The sequence below is a fragment of the Dreissena polymorpha genome, chromosome 4 (assembly GCF_020536995.1).
Source record: "Dreissena polymorpha isolate Duluth1 chromosome 4, UMN_Dpol_1.0, whole genome shotgun sequence".
Taxonomy (NCBI): domain Eukaryota; kingdom Metazoa; phylum Mollusca; class Bivalvia; order Myida; family Dreissenidae; genus Dreissena; species Dreissena polymorpha.
The window spans coordinates 83,261,030-83,277,506 of record NC_068358.1 but is presented as its reverse complement, the minus strand read 5'-3'; the positions used below and the strand labels follow the sequence as shown (position 1 = coordinate 83,277,506).

The following is a 16,477-nucleotide window of genomic DNA, read 5'->3' as shown; positions in this document are numbered from 1 at the left end:
GCTATATTGTTTTGTAAATTAATTGTATGTTTTCCTTGTGTAAGAACCCACATTCACAATTGAAACATGATGGCCCTGTATCGCACCACTACTGTAAAAAAGGCTGAAACAAATATTCTCCGCATGTGCATATACTTAAATATAGGCCCTATTAAGCACATGTACACTTTTGTGACCCCCTGGACTGGGTCAAATTTAACCCCAGGGGCATAATTTGAGCAAACTTTGTAGAGCACTACTATATCTCACTACATACAAAATGTGTGCCCTAGGTCCTAGAGTTGAGGACAAGAATATTTTTAAAGTTTTCACAAAATAAGCAAGATATAAGCGTATATAATGTTCAATTTTGTGACTCGAGGGTCAAGGTCAAATTTAACCCAAAGGGCATAATTTGAACAAACTTAGTAGAGGACTATAAGATGTTACTGCATACCAAATTTGGTAGCCATAGTCCGAATGGTTTTCGACAAGAAGATTTTTAAAGATTTCACAAAATAGGCGCTTTATAAGCGTTATTTTGTGACCCCCCGGGGCATGGTCAAAGTTGACCCCAGAGGCATTATTTGAACAAATTTGGTAGAGGTTTATAAGATGTCACTACATACCAAATTTGGTAGCCCTATGCCCATTGGTTATGGACAAGAAGTTTTTTTTAAGTTTTCACAAAATAGGCCCCATTTAAGCGTATGTTCAGTTTTTCAGTTTTGTGTCCCCCCTTCCCCCCAAAATTTGACTGAAGGGGCATAATTTGAACAAACTTGGTAGATAATTATTAGATGTCACTACATACCAAATTTGGTAGCCCTGTGACTTATGGTTAAGGACAAGAAGATTTTTAAACAAATTGACAAAATAGGCACTATATAAGCATATAATCGATTTTGTGGCCCCCAGGGCAGGGTAAAATTTGACCCCTGGGGCATGATTTGAACAAACTAAGTAGAGGACTATACAATGTCACTACATACCAAATTGTGTAGCCCTAGGCCTAATGGTTATGAACAAGAATTATTTTAAAGTTTGCACAAAATAGGCGTTATATAAGCATATGTTCAATTTTGTGACCCCCGAGACAGGGTCAAATTTGACCCCAGGGATAAAATTTGAACAAATTTAGTAGAGAACTATTAGATGTCACTACATGCCAAATTTAATAGCCCTAGGCCGGATGGTTATGAACAAGTAGATTTTTGAAATTTTCACAAAATAGGACTTATATAAGCATATGTTCAATTTTGTGACCCTAGGGGCAGGATCAAACTTGACCCCAGGGGCATAATTTGAACAAACTTGGTAGAGGACTGTAAGATGTCACTACATACCAAATTTGATAGCCCTAGACCCAATGGTTATGGACAAGAAGATTTCTAAAGTTTTCACAATATAAGCCCTTCATAAGCATATATTAAATTTTGTGACCCCCGGGGTAGTTTCAAATTTGACCCCAGGGGCATAATTTGAACAAACTAAGAAGAGAACTATACATGTCACTACATACCAAATTTGGTAGCCGTATGACATACAGTTATGGACAAGAAGTTTTTTAAGTTTTCACAAAAAAGGCCTTATATAAGCACATGTTCAATTTTGTGACCCTCAGGGCAGGGTCAAACTTGACCCCAGGGGCATAATTTGAAACAAACTTGGTAGAGACTGTAAGATGTCTCTACATACCAAATTTGATAGCCCTAGGCCCAATGGTTATGGGCAAGAAGATTTTGAAAGTTTTCACAAAAAAGGCCTTATATAAGCAAATTTTCAATTTTGTGACCCCCGGGGCAGGGTCAAATTTGACCCCAAGGGTTACAAAAAAAAGTTGTGTCGTTATGTCTGTCCTATGCCTTTTCAACGAGATAATTATGCCCATTGGCTGCCATTTCAGATTGAGAAGCTGCAAGCCCTACTTCAGGACCAGGATGTTTGCAAGATCGACTTCTCCAATTTCGATCCCCTCCCTCTGCCCCTTGACCCAGATATCAAGGTCAAAGGCATCGATCCCAAGAGTGCCACATTGTTCAAGGTGTGTGGCGCACTTGCATCATAGTGTCAATATGATTAAACATAATATTAATAACCCATAAATGTTTGGTATACAAGTCAATTCTAATTATTTGCTTGTATGTGTTGGTCTTATACATTGTTTTTTCCTTACAAGATCTTGTGCCCTTGACCTTAACCCAGGTGACCTCAACATTTATCAAAATAAATTAGTTTGTATATATTTATCTGTATATACACTTTCAGATACTGAGTCGAATCTTTTCTGCCATAGAAAATTTATGGGATATTCCCAATTATGAATCCCTTCACTACATTTGAGTGTCATTATTGGAAACTGCACTTAATGTGCTTTCTTGTATGGGCTTTTTGTTTAAAGGAAGTATCTTTGAAATAAAATCAAAGTTCACCGGAAAGTTTGGTCCCTGATTATCCTTTTTGGACTTCACAGGCTAATCTGGGATGACATTTTATGCACACAACTTAAGCTCAGATTTTTTCCAGAATTAAAGTTTGTTTGTGTCAGAAGCACAGTGGAATATTATGTATGCGAAATATTTGTACTGCAGAGCAACCTAATGCCATGCCGCCTGACATTCCACACGACAGACGCCAAACAGTATGTGACTATCTTCAAGCATGGAGATGATCTGCGCCAGGATCAGCTTATACTACAGATGTTCATGCTCATGGATCGGGTAACAGAGAGATTGTTATACCCCTGCTGGGAGGGGGGCTCATACTTCAGATGTTCATGCTCTTGGATCGGGTAACAGAGGGATTGCTGTTCCTCTGCTGGGAGGGGTGGGGGGGGCTCATACTGCAGATGTTCATGCTCATGGATCGGGTAACATAGAGATTGTTATACCCCTGCTGGGGGGGGGGGGGGGGCTCATACTACAGATGTTCATGCTCTTAGATCGGGTAACAGAGGGATTGTTGTACCCCTGCTGGGAGGGGTGGGGGGGCTCATACTGCAGATGTTCATGTTCATGGATCGAGGAACAGAGAGATTGTTATACCCCTGCTGGGAGGGGGGCTCATAATACAGATGTTCATGCTCTTGGATTGGGTAACAGAGAGATTGTTATACCCCTGCTGGGAGGGGTGGGGGGGGGGGCTCATACTGCAGATGTTCATGCTCATGGATCGGGTAACAGAGAGATTGTTATACCCCTGCTGGGAGGGGGGCTCATAATACAGATGTTCATGCTCTTGGATTGGGTAACAGAGAGATTGTTATACCCCTGCTGGGAGGGGTGGGGGGGGGCTCATACTGCAGATGTTCATGCTCATGGATCGGGTAACTGAGAGATTGTTATACCCCTGCTGGGAGGGGGGCTCATAATACAGATGTTCATGCTCATGGATGGGGTAACAGAGAGATTGTTATACCCCTGCTGGGAGGGGGGGGGCTCATAATACAAATGTTCATGCTCATGGATGGGGTAACAGAGAGATTGTTATACCCCTGCTGGGAGGGGGGGGGGGGGCTCATAATACAAATGTTCATGCTCATGGATGTGGTAACAGAGAGATTGTTATACCCCTGCTGGGAGGGGGGGGGGCTCATACTGCAGATGTTCATGCTCATGGATCGGGTAACAGAGAGATTGTTATACCCCTGCTGGGAGGGGGGCTCATACTACAGATGTTCATGCTCATGGATCGGGTAACAGAGAGATTGTTATACCCCTGCTGGGAGGTGGGCTCATACTACAGATGTTCATGCTCTTGGATCAGGTAACAGAGAGATTGTTGTACCTCTGCTGGGAGGGGGGCTCATACTGCAGATGTTCATGCTCATGGATCGGGTAACAGAGGGATTGTTGTACCCCTGCTGGGAGGGGGGCTCATACTTCAGATGTTCATGCTCTTGGATCGGGTAACAGAGGGATTGTTGTACCTCTGCTGGGAGGGTTGGGGGGGGGCTCATACTACAGATGTTCATGCTCATGGATCGTGTAACAGAGGGATTGTTATACCCCTGCTGGGAGGGGGGCTCATAATACAGATGTTCATGCTCTTGGATCGGGTAACAGAGAGATTGTTATACCCCTGCTGGGAGGGGGGCTCATACTTCAGATGTTCATGCTCTTGGATCGGGTAACAGAGGGATTGTTGTACCTCTGCTGGGAGGGTTGGGGGGGGGGGGGCTCATACTACAGATGTTCATGCTCATGGATCGGGTAACAGAGGGATTGTTATACCCCTGCTGGGAGGGGGGCTCATACTACAGATGTTCATGCTCTTGGATCGGGTAACAGAGGGATTGTTGTACCTCTGCTGGGAGGGGTGGGGGGGGCTCATACTACAGCGGCCAATTGTATAAATCTGGATAACTCTTATCCAGCGGATAACTTTTGGTTATCTTCAATTTTATGATAAGATAACCACAAGTTATCCGCTGGTTAAGAGTTATCCAGATTTATACAATTTGCTACCGATGTTCATGCTCATGGATGGAGTAACAGATGGATTGTTGTTGGGGGGAGGTTCTCATACTACAGATATTCATGTTCATGGATCGAGGAACAGAGAGATTGTTATACCCCTGCTGGGAGGGGTTATATTGGGGTCACTATGTCTGTCTGTTTGTCCGTTGGTTTGGCATTTGAAAATGATATAAATTTGTGGAGTAAACTCCTGACATTTATCAAATTGTTAAAAGACTTAAATGTGTGAAAGGAATTAAGTGTAGATGTGCAAGACATGTACAATGGTCAGCAATCAACACATTCCTGAGTTATTTGCCCTTGAAAATAACTGAAATAGCTGTATTGGAGTATTAGTCATGTGTGTAACAAATAAGAAATGTCTGTTAAAGTACCATTAAAATTTGTCATCTCTTTAGAAACAAAATCAGATTATGCAATGAACTGCTAGATCCGATCTTTCCATAGGGTTTTCCATTTCCCAGCCATGATATAAGATGTCTTTCCTCGCATAACATAACACTCCTTGCCTCAAGATGACATGCCATATTCAAATAGTTTTTATGCCCCAGGATTGAAAGATCGGGGGTATATTGCTTTTTGGCATGTCTGTCTGTCATTGTGTCATTGTGTCAGCCATTGAATGTGTGTGTCCCAAACCTTTAACCAAGGTTAAAGTTTTGCAATAACTTTTGCTATATTGAAGAAAGCAACTTGATATTTGGCATGCATGTGTATCTCATGGAGCTGCACATTTTGAGCGGTGAAAGGTCAAGGTCAAGGTCATCCTTCAAGGTCAAAGGTCAAATGTATGGCTTCAAAGCGGCGCAAGAAGGGGCATTGTGTTTCTGACAAACGCATCTCTTGTTTTTTTTTGTAAATGAAAGCATACCTTCGTTTTATATCTGTTAAACAAACAATGTTTAAGGGGTATGTTTAATAGCAGTGGCACCTTCCATGCTTCTATGGCATATGTCTCATCCTGTGACATGCCTTGTTCTTATCTTGCCAAGTCCAGGTAGTCATATTCATATAATTCCTACTCATGGCAATATCCAATAACCATGGTAATGCAATGTACTTGCTTGCATGGGTAAATTGATTGTGATAAACAACCAATTTCTACCACGAAACTTTAGGTGACTTATTAGTGGGCGGGGTAGCTTCTGACCAAAATGCGCAAATGTGCTGGCTGGTCTGGGGCTATGCTGGCCACCTACAGCATAAGAGCCATTTTTCCATGACGCAGTTCATGCTGGGTGCAATAGAAAGGATCAAGTGTACTGTCTGTTGCAGCTGTTACGAAAGGAGAACCTGGATTTGAAGCTCACTCCATACAAAACACTTGCAACAAGTACCAAACATGGTGAGTAGGCTGGTCTACACTGGTTGTATCTTCTAGTGGCATTTTATATTACTTTTGCAAGGTTTAATTACTTGATGACCATAATGTTTGTACAAAAATTAACAAAACCATTTTAAAGAAAGTACTAATTGACAGGTGGATTGTCAGAAAATCCCCAAGTAATACATTCTAGCACATTTTAGCACAGGATGTAAGGATATTTGTTGGTCTCAACAAAATATCAATGTTTATTCACTTCAGATTAGAGAAATGATGTGTTTGATTTGTGTAGCCAGTTTATATAATATTGTTTCCATCTTATGTTTAGATTTTTTTCCGTTATACCGGGGAACTTACATTTGGGAACTATAAAAAAGCAGATCTATTTAATCAACAACAATTACTGATCAAAGTAGTCAAGCACTTGCTTAAGAAGTAGATTTAAATGAGTCTAGAAATATCTGTTGCGGAGTATTCACCCATATCTGTATTGATAACCATCACCTCACGCATGGCTCACTGCAGGCTTTGTGCAGTATATCGAGTCCCTGCCAGTAGCAGCAGTCCTAGAGAATGAGGGGACCATTCAGAACTACTTCCGCAAGCAGGCTCCCTGTGAGGGCGCCCCCTATGGTATACAGCCTGAGGTCATGGAGAACTATATCAAGAGCTGTGCCAGTTACTGCGTTGTAACCTACCTGCTGGGAGTTGGCGACCGCCATCTTGATAATCTTCTGCTCACCAGCACAGGTACCCGAACTGTACAATCATATTTAATGGTGTCATCAAGCAGGATATTCTCAAGTGAAATTTACAGGAGTCTAAGAGTTTTTTGTTTCTGCATACAGTTAAAACTGACCAAAGGGTCACTTGAGAATACCAGTTGAAAACTTGAGAATAACAGTCAACTGCAGACAACAGTCAGGTTAAAACATTACGAAATTAAATAAATTTATAAGATATTATTCTGTATTATTCAATGTAAGTTTATTATGTTATGCCGAGTTATCAGCAATGAGCCTTTTTTTTACTCTGTATGCAAACGACTGGGTGGGGTAACGACGAAGCAATACTACCAACTGACCAACCATCTAAAAATTTGATAGGAAAACAACGGTCACCTGTGGAAAACGGCCTCTTTGGTTATTTCCCCTTGACTGACTGCTTTTCTCAGTTTTGACTGTATTTGTAAAATTTTCTGCAAACATTTCTTTGTAGGCATGTTAGTGAAATACCAGTCAAGAAAAGAATGTGTATGAAGTTAGCTTCCCCTAGTATTATTGGTATTAAACTAATTCAAGGATAATAATTTGCAGGAGCCAATAACAACATGTATTGAGAAAATTGCCAGATTGTGGCATAAACAATCATGGATTTTGCTTTAGTTAAAATCCTTGCCAATAACACTGAACATGTGTGTATTCCCCAGGAAAGTTGTTCCATATAGACTTTGGGTACATCCTGGGTCGTGACCCCAAGCCCCTGCCTCCACCCATGAAGCTGAGTAGGGAGATGGTTGAAGCCATGGGGGGCCAGACCTCAGACCACTACAAGGACTTCAAGCTGCATTGCTTCACAGCCTTCCTAGCTCTCAGGAGGTATGTAGACTGCTTCACAGCCTACCTGGCTTTCAGGAAGTGTGTAGATTGCTTCACTGCCTTTCTAGCTCTCAGGAGGTATGTAGACTGCTTCAAACCCTTCCTAGCTCTCGAGAGGTATGTATAATGCTTCACTGCCTTTCTAGCTCTCAGGAGGTATGTAGACTGCTTCACACCATTCCTAGCTCTCAGGGGGTATGTAGACTGTTTTACACCCTTCCTAGCTCTCTTGGGGTAATAAGACTGCTTCACTGCTTTCCTAGCTCTCAGGAGGTATGTACACTGATTCCCAGCCTTCCTAGCTGTCTGGGGGTAAGTAGACTGCTTCACTGCTTTCCTAGCTCTCAGGGGGTATGTATACTGCTTCACAGCCTCCCTAGCCTTAAGGGTATATGTAGACTACTTCACAGCCTTCAAAGCTCTCAGGAGGTATGTAGACTTCTTCACAGCCTTCATAGCTCTCAGGACGTATGTAGACTACTTCACAGCCTCTCTAGCTCTCTGGGGGTAAGTAGACTGCTTCGCTGCTTTCCTAGCTCTCAGGGGATATGTAGACTACTTCACAGCCTTCCTAGCTATCGGGAGGTATGAACACTGCTTCACTGCCTTTTTAGCTCTCAGGATGTATGTAGACTGCTTCACTGCCTTCCTTGCTCTCAGGAGGTATGTAGACTGCTTCACTGCCTTCTTTGCTCTCAGGACGTATGTAGATTGCTTCACAGCCTTCATGGCTCTCATGATGTATGTAGACTGCTTCACTGCTTTCTAGCTCTCAGGAGGTATGTAGAGTACTTCACAAGCTTCCTAGCTCTCAGGAGGTATGAAGACTGCTTCACTGCCTTCCTAGCTCTCAGGAGGTATGTAGAGTGCTTTACGACCTTCCTAGCTCTCAGGAAGTATTTAGACTGCTTCACAACCTTCATGGCTTTCCGGACGTATGTAGACTGCTTCACAGCCTGCCTAGGTCTCAGGAGGTATGTAGACTGCTTCACAGCCTTCCTAGCTCTCAGGAGGTATGTAGATTGCTTCACAGCCTTCAATGCTCTCAAGAGGTACGTAGACTGCTTCACAGCCTTCATAGCTGTCAGGACGTATGTAGACTGCTTCACTGCCTTTTTAGCTCTCAGGAGGTATGTAGACTGCTTTACTGCCTTCCTTGCTCTCAGGAATTATGTAGACTGCTTCACAACCTTCATAGCTCTCAGGAGGTATGTAGACTGCTACGCTGCCTTCCTAGCTCTCAGGAGGTATGTAGACTGCTACACTGCCTTCCTTGCTCTCAGGAGGTATGTAGACTGCTTCACTGCCTTCCTTGCTCTCAGGAATTGTCGACTGCTTCACAACCTTCCTAGCTCTCAGGAGGTATGTAGACTGCTACACTGTCTTCCTAGTCATCAGGAGTAATGTAGACTGCTACACTGCCTTCCTAGCTCTCAGGGGGTATGTAGACTGCTGCACTGCCTTTGAAGCTCTCAGGAAGTATGTAGAGTGCTTCACGACCTTCCTAGCTCTCAGGAAGTATGTAGACTGCTTCACTGCCTTCCTAGCTCTCAGGAAGTATGTAGAGTGCTACACGACCTCCCTAGCTCTCAGGAAGTATGTAGAGTGCTACACGACCTCCCTAGCTCTCAGGAAGTATGTAGAGTGCTACACGACCTCCCTAGCTCTCAGGAAGTATGTAGAGTGCTACACGACCTCCCTAGCTCTCAGGAAGTATGTAGAGTGCTACACGACCTCCCTAGCTCTCAGGAAGTATGTAGAGTGCTACACGACCTCCCTAGCTCTCAGGAAGTATGTAGAGTGCTTCACGACCTTCCTAGCTCAAAGGAGGTATGTACACTGCAGCTGTGATCCTTTTACTTTAAGATGATTTCTCTTTCTCATCATACATGTACATGTATTTGAAAGTTTGTAAATATTCTTCATGTTTTTACCACAGGTGGAAGTAACGTACCCAGGATAGTATTTTTCATATATATATTTTTTAGGAGCCCAATATATTCAAATAAATATATAACATCATGTTTAATGAGAAAAAAATTGACAAAGAGCCATGAAAAAAAAACCCCACCCTCTGATATTGGAATCATAACAAGGTCATTAACTAGACTTTATTATAGACCTGTTTTCGCGGGCCGCAAAAATGTCAAAAATAGCTTTAATCCATAGCATCCCTTGATCCTCCTATGGGCCATTGGACAACCTTTCAAAAAAAGTTAACTTCAAAAATATCTGTCCAGCCGTTAACTCACAGTCGGTCGAAAACCGAGCAATATTTCGAGTCCGTTTGTCAACCCGAATAAATCTTCTACAGACTTTCAAACAATATTTTTGAGTGTTTGCCCCTTAATTGATAGCTCGCGTCCTATTCCTTTGAAACAACGAAGCGTGTCAAATAATGCATGCATATGCAACCACTTACCCCTAAAAACTTATTCCAAAATGTTATATTTTCTTTGCAACAACTGTTATAACTCTAAATTTGATTTACTTGAAAACGAAAGTAGCCATCGCTCTTGAACCCGGCTTAGCAGTGAATAACACTGACAGAGCCAGGCACATAAATATCCAATCAACAACAACAATGATGTTTTAATAAATGTAGATAAATGAAAAAAACTTATCATTCTGATTGTATTGGAATAAGTTTTTAGGGGTAAGTGGTTGCATGTGCATGCATTATTTGACACGCCTCGTTGTTTTAAAGGAATAGGACGCGAGCTATCGATTAAGGGGCAAAAACTCAAAAATATTGTTTGAAAGTCTGTAGAAGATTTATTCGGCTTGACAAACGGACTCGAAATATTGCTCGGTTTTCGACCGACTGTGAGTTAACGGCTGGACAGATTTTTTTAAAGTGAACTTTTTTTTAAAGGTTGTCCAATTGCCCATAGGAGGATCAATGGATGCTTTTGATTAAAGCTACTTTTGACATTTTTGCGGCCCGCGAAGACAGGTCTATGATAAATTCTAGTTAATGACCTTGTTATGATTCCAATATCAGAGGGTGGGGATTTTTTTTCACGGTTCTTTGTCAATTTTTTTCTCACTAAACATGATTTTATGTATTTATTTGAATATATTGGGCTCTTAAAAAATAAATAACAAAAAAATACTATCCAGGGTACGTTACTTCCACCTGTGGTTTTTACATATGAATGTTTGATGGGCCTAGTGATGAGTGGTCTTACAATTTTGCCAGAAAGTGTTCTAAAACACAGCCCAGTTCCAGTTGACTGTGTTCCTAGGCAATATAGGCAGACTGGGACATTAATGCTTTATTTTAAAGACAAGACAACAGAATCAAAATGTGAACACTGTTTGGCACTGGGCAATCAAAAAGGTTTTCAAACATATTTTAATATTAAAAGCTACTTTTATTTAACAATATAATTATATCTGTATGTTCAGTAATTTGACCAATATAGATGTAACAGTCAATGTAACCCTAGAGTTGTAAGCTATTTTTCACTGTAAACCTCAAGCAAGCAAACCGAAATTCTCCTTAGTCAAGCAAACTTTATGTAAAAAGCTTAAGGTACCATCGATAAAAAGAATTTAATTTCATGAAAAAACAACAACACAAAAACACAGGCATGTTCAGCTAGTGATCCACTGTTATGGTACAAACTTTAGATCTTTCAAAGATTCAATTTATTAGAGATTTAATGGTACAAAATGTGGACTACCTTATTGTACTTTGTATCAGTGTATTTAGCGTAATGAGAAGTCCGACATGGGGATCATTTAAGATTTATTACTGATGAATGTTAAATGTATCTTGTTGATGTTTTGATAGGTCTGCCAACTTGATCCTGAACCTGTTCTCTCTGATGGTGGATGCCAACATTCCTGACATTGCCCTGGAACCGGACAAGACAGTCAAAAAGGTAGCATGGTGCAATCACATCCTTCGCACCATGCCAGTTACTTTATTTGCAATGGCTGGAGCCATGCTGCTTGAATGAGATCTGTTAGCTTGAAATAAAATTGATTGCCAACAAATTGAATTTCAAATAATATGTTGTTATGTAATTGTTGCTCTAAATCTCAAGTTACCTATATCTACACAGTTTCAGAAAAATTGTATAACTGGTTATAAGATATTAGAAAAATCGTTATGGAATGTTTTTAATTTAGTATGATTGTATACTTAAAATATTGCAACACTCAGCAGCACATACTTAAACTTTTTTTACTCAAAATATTTTCGCCCAAATAGTCTTGTAATAATTTTGGGTCATAAACAATTTTTTAACCTGTATAGCATTAGCTGCTAGTAAGGAGATACGGTATTGTAATCGGAGCCCATAACAATGGGGTCAACTAAAAATAAATGTGCTCACAATTCACTGTGTATATCATGTTTCTACACAGGGTGTGTACACATCTTGAAAATGTGCTGTCTGGAAAATAATTTATTCTAAATAGTTTTGATTCAGTCATTGATAAATCATCAACTATTTTATTCCCCTGCAGAAGGCATGGGATATAGTTTGGGCGTTGTCTATCTTTCACAAACTTTTCATGGCTTTATCTCAGAAACTGTATTAGTCTCTCAAAATGGGTGTATTGATATCATAAAGGAGAAGTGACATGCAAATAAAACATAGTCCTACACTTTCTTAAAAAATAGTTATTGCCCTTTGTTGTTTTTGTATGATGTTACTTTTCAAGCCATATATCTCAGGTATTATATAAGATTGCCACATAGGTGTCTAAATATCCATGAGGAGAAGTGCTTTGCACAAGAACCATAACACAACTCTTTCTTAAAGAAGAGTTTTTTCTCTTTGTTGTTATGGTATGATGTAACTTTTGAAGCTTTTTAAGGCTATATCATGATACGATATTTTTTATTCTCTGCGGGATATCAATTCAACACATTTGGTTGTTATAAAGTGTAATAAAAATCAACAAAGTGAAGTCTTAAATTTGGATTTAATTGTATTTTAAAACGCCCATGAAGTCTTTTATGTCATGCAGGCTGGAAATCAGTTCTAGGGTATCAAAGATATATATAACAATTTACTTTAACCTGTCCTGTTATTATTGCTTGCAAAGAATGAAAAACAAGTATTTGTGCTAGTGAGTTAAGAATGTATGGACATCACAGGGTCATAGAAAAACTTATCTGTGTCATAACAATGTCTTGGAATTGACATGGAATTCATTGTTACATGAGTAATTTAATCATGAATACATGTTTATCTGCTCTGTAATAAATTGGTAACAAGTTCTGTGTGTCCTTAGGTACAGGACAAGTTTGTGCTACACCTGACGGACGAGGAGGCTGTGTCCTTCCTACAGTCTCTTATAGATGAGAGTGTGTCGGCCATCATGCCTGCAGTTGTGGAGCAGTTCCACAAGTTTGCTCAGGTCAGAGGGCATGCGCTTTTACTCTGCTTACTTTGCTAATAGTCTGTTTTCAGTCAAGAAAAATAGCAAAAAGCAGACAAGCCAGCTAGCTTAGTTGGAATGGTGTTAGACCAAAATTATAAGGATTTTTTGGTTCAATCCATGGTGGGGCCAATTACACTTGTTGAGATCGGTCATGAAATCCTTTCTGCAGCAATTCTCCCCATACCTCTGATTCAAGTAGGGCAGTTGTCTGTTATTGGCATGAGTATGTTCAATTAGTAGTGGTAACCCTGATATCACAGGAAAAGTGTGAGTCACAAAATGACTGAAATATCGTTAAAACAGCAAACAATCATGCTAAACAAACAAAAAGTTGTTTTATTTTGTACATTGAAGGTGTATTAATCACTAAAGTCACTTGTCAATAAAAAAAAGTAATATAAAAATGCCTTCTTTTGGCCACACTGTTAATCAATAAAGAATTCGAAATGGCCATAATTACCAGAGGAATGTTTTTCATAGGGGAAGAATATTTTTATGCTCCCCCAAAATTTATTTTGGGGGAAGCATATAGTCGCCGCCTCGTCTGTCTGTGCGTGTGTGTGTCCATCCGTCCGTACACAATTTTTGTCCGGGCTATTTCTCAGCAACTAATGACCGGAATTCAATGAAACTTTATGGGAAGCTTCACTACCAAGAGGAGATGTGCATATTATCAGCGGGTTCTGGTCGGATGATTTTTCACTGAGTTATGGCCATTTGAAATTTTTTATAAAAAAATTATTGTGCCCCCAACTACTGTGCCCTCAAGACGTTTCCTTTTATCTGAATATATAGTGCAATATTGTGACAAAAAAAACCTTTGGGGAGCATCACCTGTCTCCGACGGTTTCTTGTTTGCTACTTACTTAATAGTGAAATAAAACAGGATAAACGTAGATGTAGATGTCTTCAAAGGCGTCTCAATGGTTGTAATAATCAAATCATCACTGATAGCATGACTGTTTGTTCTCTGTTACAGTATTGGAGGAAATAGAGAAGGGGCTTCAAGGAAGGTTTGGGCCAGTGCAATAGACCATGCGATGTAGGGGTCAAGGACAGGTCTACCAAGGTCATGGGAGCTTGACCCTATTCTACTGTGATCATTTTAAAGATATTTTAAAGTGCATTTTATAGTGACAGTGACAAAAATACTTTTTGACTGCATGTCAGTCTTTTGAACATATTAACAAAAAAACATGTACAGTAAAACTTCTTATTGATGTGTCTATACTAAGATACATATATATAAATAATACTGATTAAAACTGTTGATGTTTTTATTCATTTAGAATCAACATTAAATTATTAATATGGTACCTGTATGTAGAAGTGGTCAACAGTTGTTGGATTGTTTTTAAGAATTGGACACATCTTAATTGTTAATATTATACCTCACATAAATTTGTTTCTTCTTTGCGTATATAAACTTCACAGGTCCGTCATTTGAATAGTGCCCTGTAAAGATGCGCGTGCATAGTCAGCGGGCGCTATTTTGAATAGTGCCCTGTAAAGATGCGCGCCCATGTAATACTGACCGCTAGAATGTTTATTTGGAACATTTGTGCAAGTTTTACAACGAAGAGATTTCTGCTTTATATAGTTAGGGTAAACGATTCGTTTGGCAGGTCACAAGCGTGTGTCTTGTATTATTAATCACATTTTGAAAAATACAGAAATTAAATGCTAAATTTATGATCAATGTTAAGAAACATGTTGTGTGTAATAAAAGCATTTATTTCTATATAAAATGTATCTCAATATGTGAAATTATTTACAATAAAAATGAATGTTGTGTATAGAAGCGAATTTTTCCGAGTCCTACTTTTGCAGGGAGACAACTCGCGCACAACAATAATGCCGTAAATATTCTTAATTGTAAGGATTCGTTTTGGCAGGTCACGAGTGTGTGTTTTTATTATTAATATCATCTTAAAAAATACAAAAATTAAATGCTATATTTGGGATCAATGTTTTGCAACATGTTTTCTGTGATATAAGCAGTTGCCTTTATACAAGATGTTTCTCAATATGTAAAATGCTTTACAATAAAAATGAATTTTGTATAAAGAACCAAATTTTTCCGTGTCCAACTTTCGCAGGGAGACAACTCGCGCACTTAATAGTAACTGATAAATATTTATGGAATTTATCTTGTGTTATTAATTTTTATTATGTTTGGTATAATATAAGAAATAGAAAACCTCACTGAGGGCCCTATGGCAGAATAGTGACCAGCCAGGCAGCCCCAAATAGTATACGGACCTCAGCCTTCAGCTTCGGTCCATATACTATTTGGGGCTGCCTGGCGGGTCACTATTCTGCCATAGGGCCCTCAGTGAGGTTTTCTATTTCTTAAATATTCAAAATTATGATGAATATTGTATAAACATATGGCCATTAGAACCTCAGGCCACTATATTAGTATAAGATATTTAAATAAAAAATGCAAATAATATTGACATGAAACTAAGGTTATGGCTATGTATTTTACCTATATAGTCCACTTTCAAACTTTGCTAAAACATCATTTCCAGAACATTCTGACCATGTTTCATGAATATTGGGCAATTAATGTGACCCCCAGAGTGTTCACAAGCTATTTCTTAACCTCCACTGAGTTTTTGACTCTATATGACCTAGTTTAAAATAAGGCTGAGATGTCAAAATGACAAATGATTTCAGTGTTAGAATGGAAAATTTTGACCATGGATAAAGTACAAAAGGTTATCACAAAACTCATCTTCAGCAGTTTGTGATCAAACCACCTTCAACGCCTTGTGATCAAACCACCTTCAGCATCTTGTGATCTAACCACCTTTAGCCCCTTGTGATCTAACCACCTCACCTTCAGCACCTTGTGATCTAACCACCTTCAGCATCTTGTGATCAAACCACCTTCAACACCTTGTGATCAAACCACCTTCAGCATCTTGTGATCAAACCACCTTCAGCACCTTGTGATCAAACCACCTTCAGCATCTTGTGATCAAACCACCTTCAGCACCTTGTGATCTAACCACATTCAGCATCTTGTGATCTAACCACCTTCAGCATCTTGTGATCAAACCACCTTCAGCACCTTGTGATCTAACCACCTTCAGCATCTTGTGATCAAACCACCTTCAACACCTTGTGATCAAACCACCTTCAGCATATTGTGATCTCACCATCTTCAGCATCTTGTGATCAAACCACCTTTAACACATTGTGATCTAACCCCCTTCAGCACCTTGTGATCAAACCACCTTCAGCACCTTATGATCTAACCACCTTCAGCATCTTGTGATCAAACGACCTTCAGCACCTTGTGATCTAACCACCTTCAGCATCTTGTGATCAAACCATCTTCAACACATTGTGATCTAACCACTTTCAGCATCTTGTGATCTAACCATCCTCAGTACCTTGTGATCTAACCGCCTTCAGCACCTTTTGATCTAACCACCATCAACACCTTGTGATCAAACCACCTTCAGCACCTTGTGATCTTACCACCTTCATCACCTTGTTATCAAACCACCTTCAATACATTGTGATCAAACCACCTTCAACACCTTGTGATCAAACTACCTAAAACACCTTGTGATCAAACCACCTTCAACACCTTGTGATCAAACCACCTTCAGCACCTTGTGATCTAACCACCCTCAGTACCTTGTGATCTAACCACATTCATCACCTTGTGATCAAACCAC

General features: G+C 39.8%; 1 protein-coding gene across 1 annotated transcript in view; it reads left to right on the top strand.

The window, feature by feature from the left end:
• LOC127877639 (phosphatidylinositol 3-kinase catalytic subunit type 3-like) overlaps positions 1–14,583 on the top strand; it is a 37,995-nt gene extending 23,412 nt beyond the window's left edge. The window contains exons 12-19 of the mRNA XM_052423718.1: positions 1,886–2,023; positions 2,571–2,699; positions 5,733–5,802; positions 6,307–6,531; positions 7,211–7,379; positions 11,179–11,269; positions 12,633–12,758; positions 13,762–14,583. Of these exons, the coding sequence (XP_052279678.1) occupies positions 1,886–2,023; positions 2,571–2,699; positions 5,733–5,802; positions 6,307–6,531; positions 7,211–7,379; positions 11,179–11,269; positions 12,633–12,758; positions 13,762–13,776 (963 nt within the window). The 3' untranslated portion in view covers positions 13,777–14,583. The remainder of the gene's footprint in view (positions 1–1,885; positions 2,024–2,570; positions 2,700–5,732; positions 5,803–6,306; positions 6,532–7,210; positions 7,380–11,178; positions 11,270–12,632; positions 12,759–13,761) is intronic.
• The last annotated feature ends 1,894 nt before the right edge of the window (positions 14,584–16,477 follow it).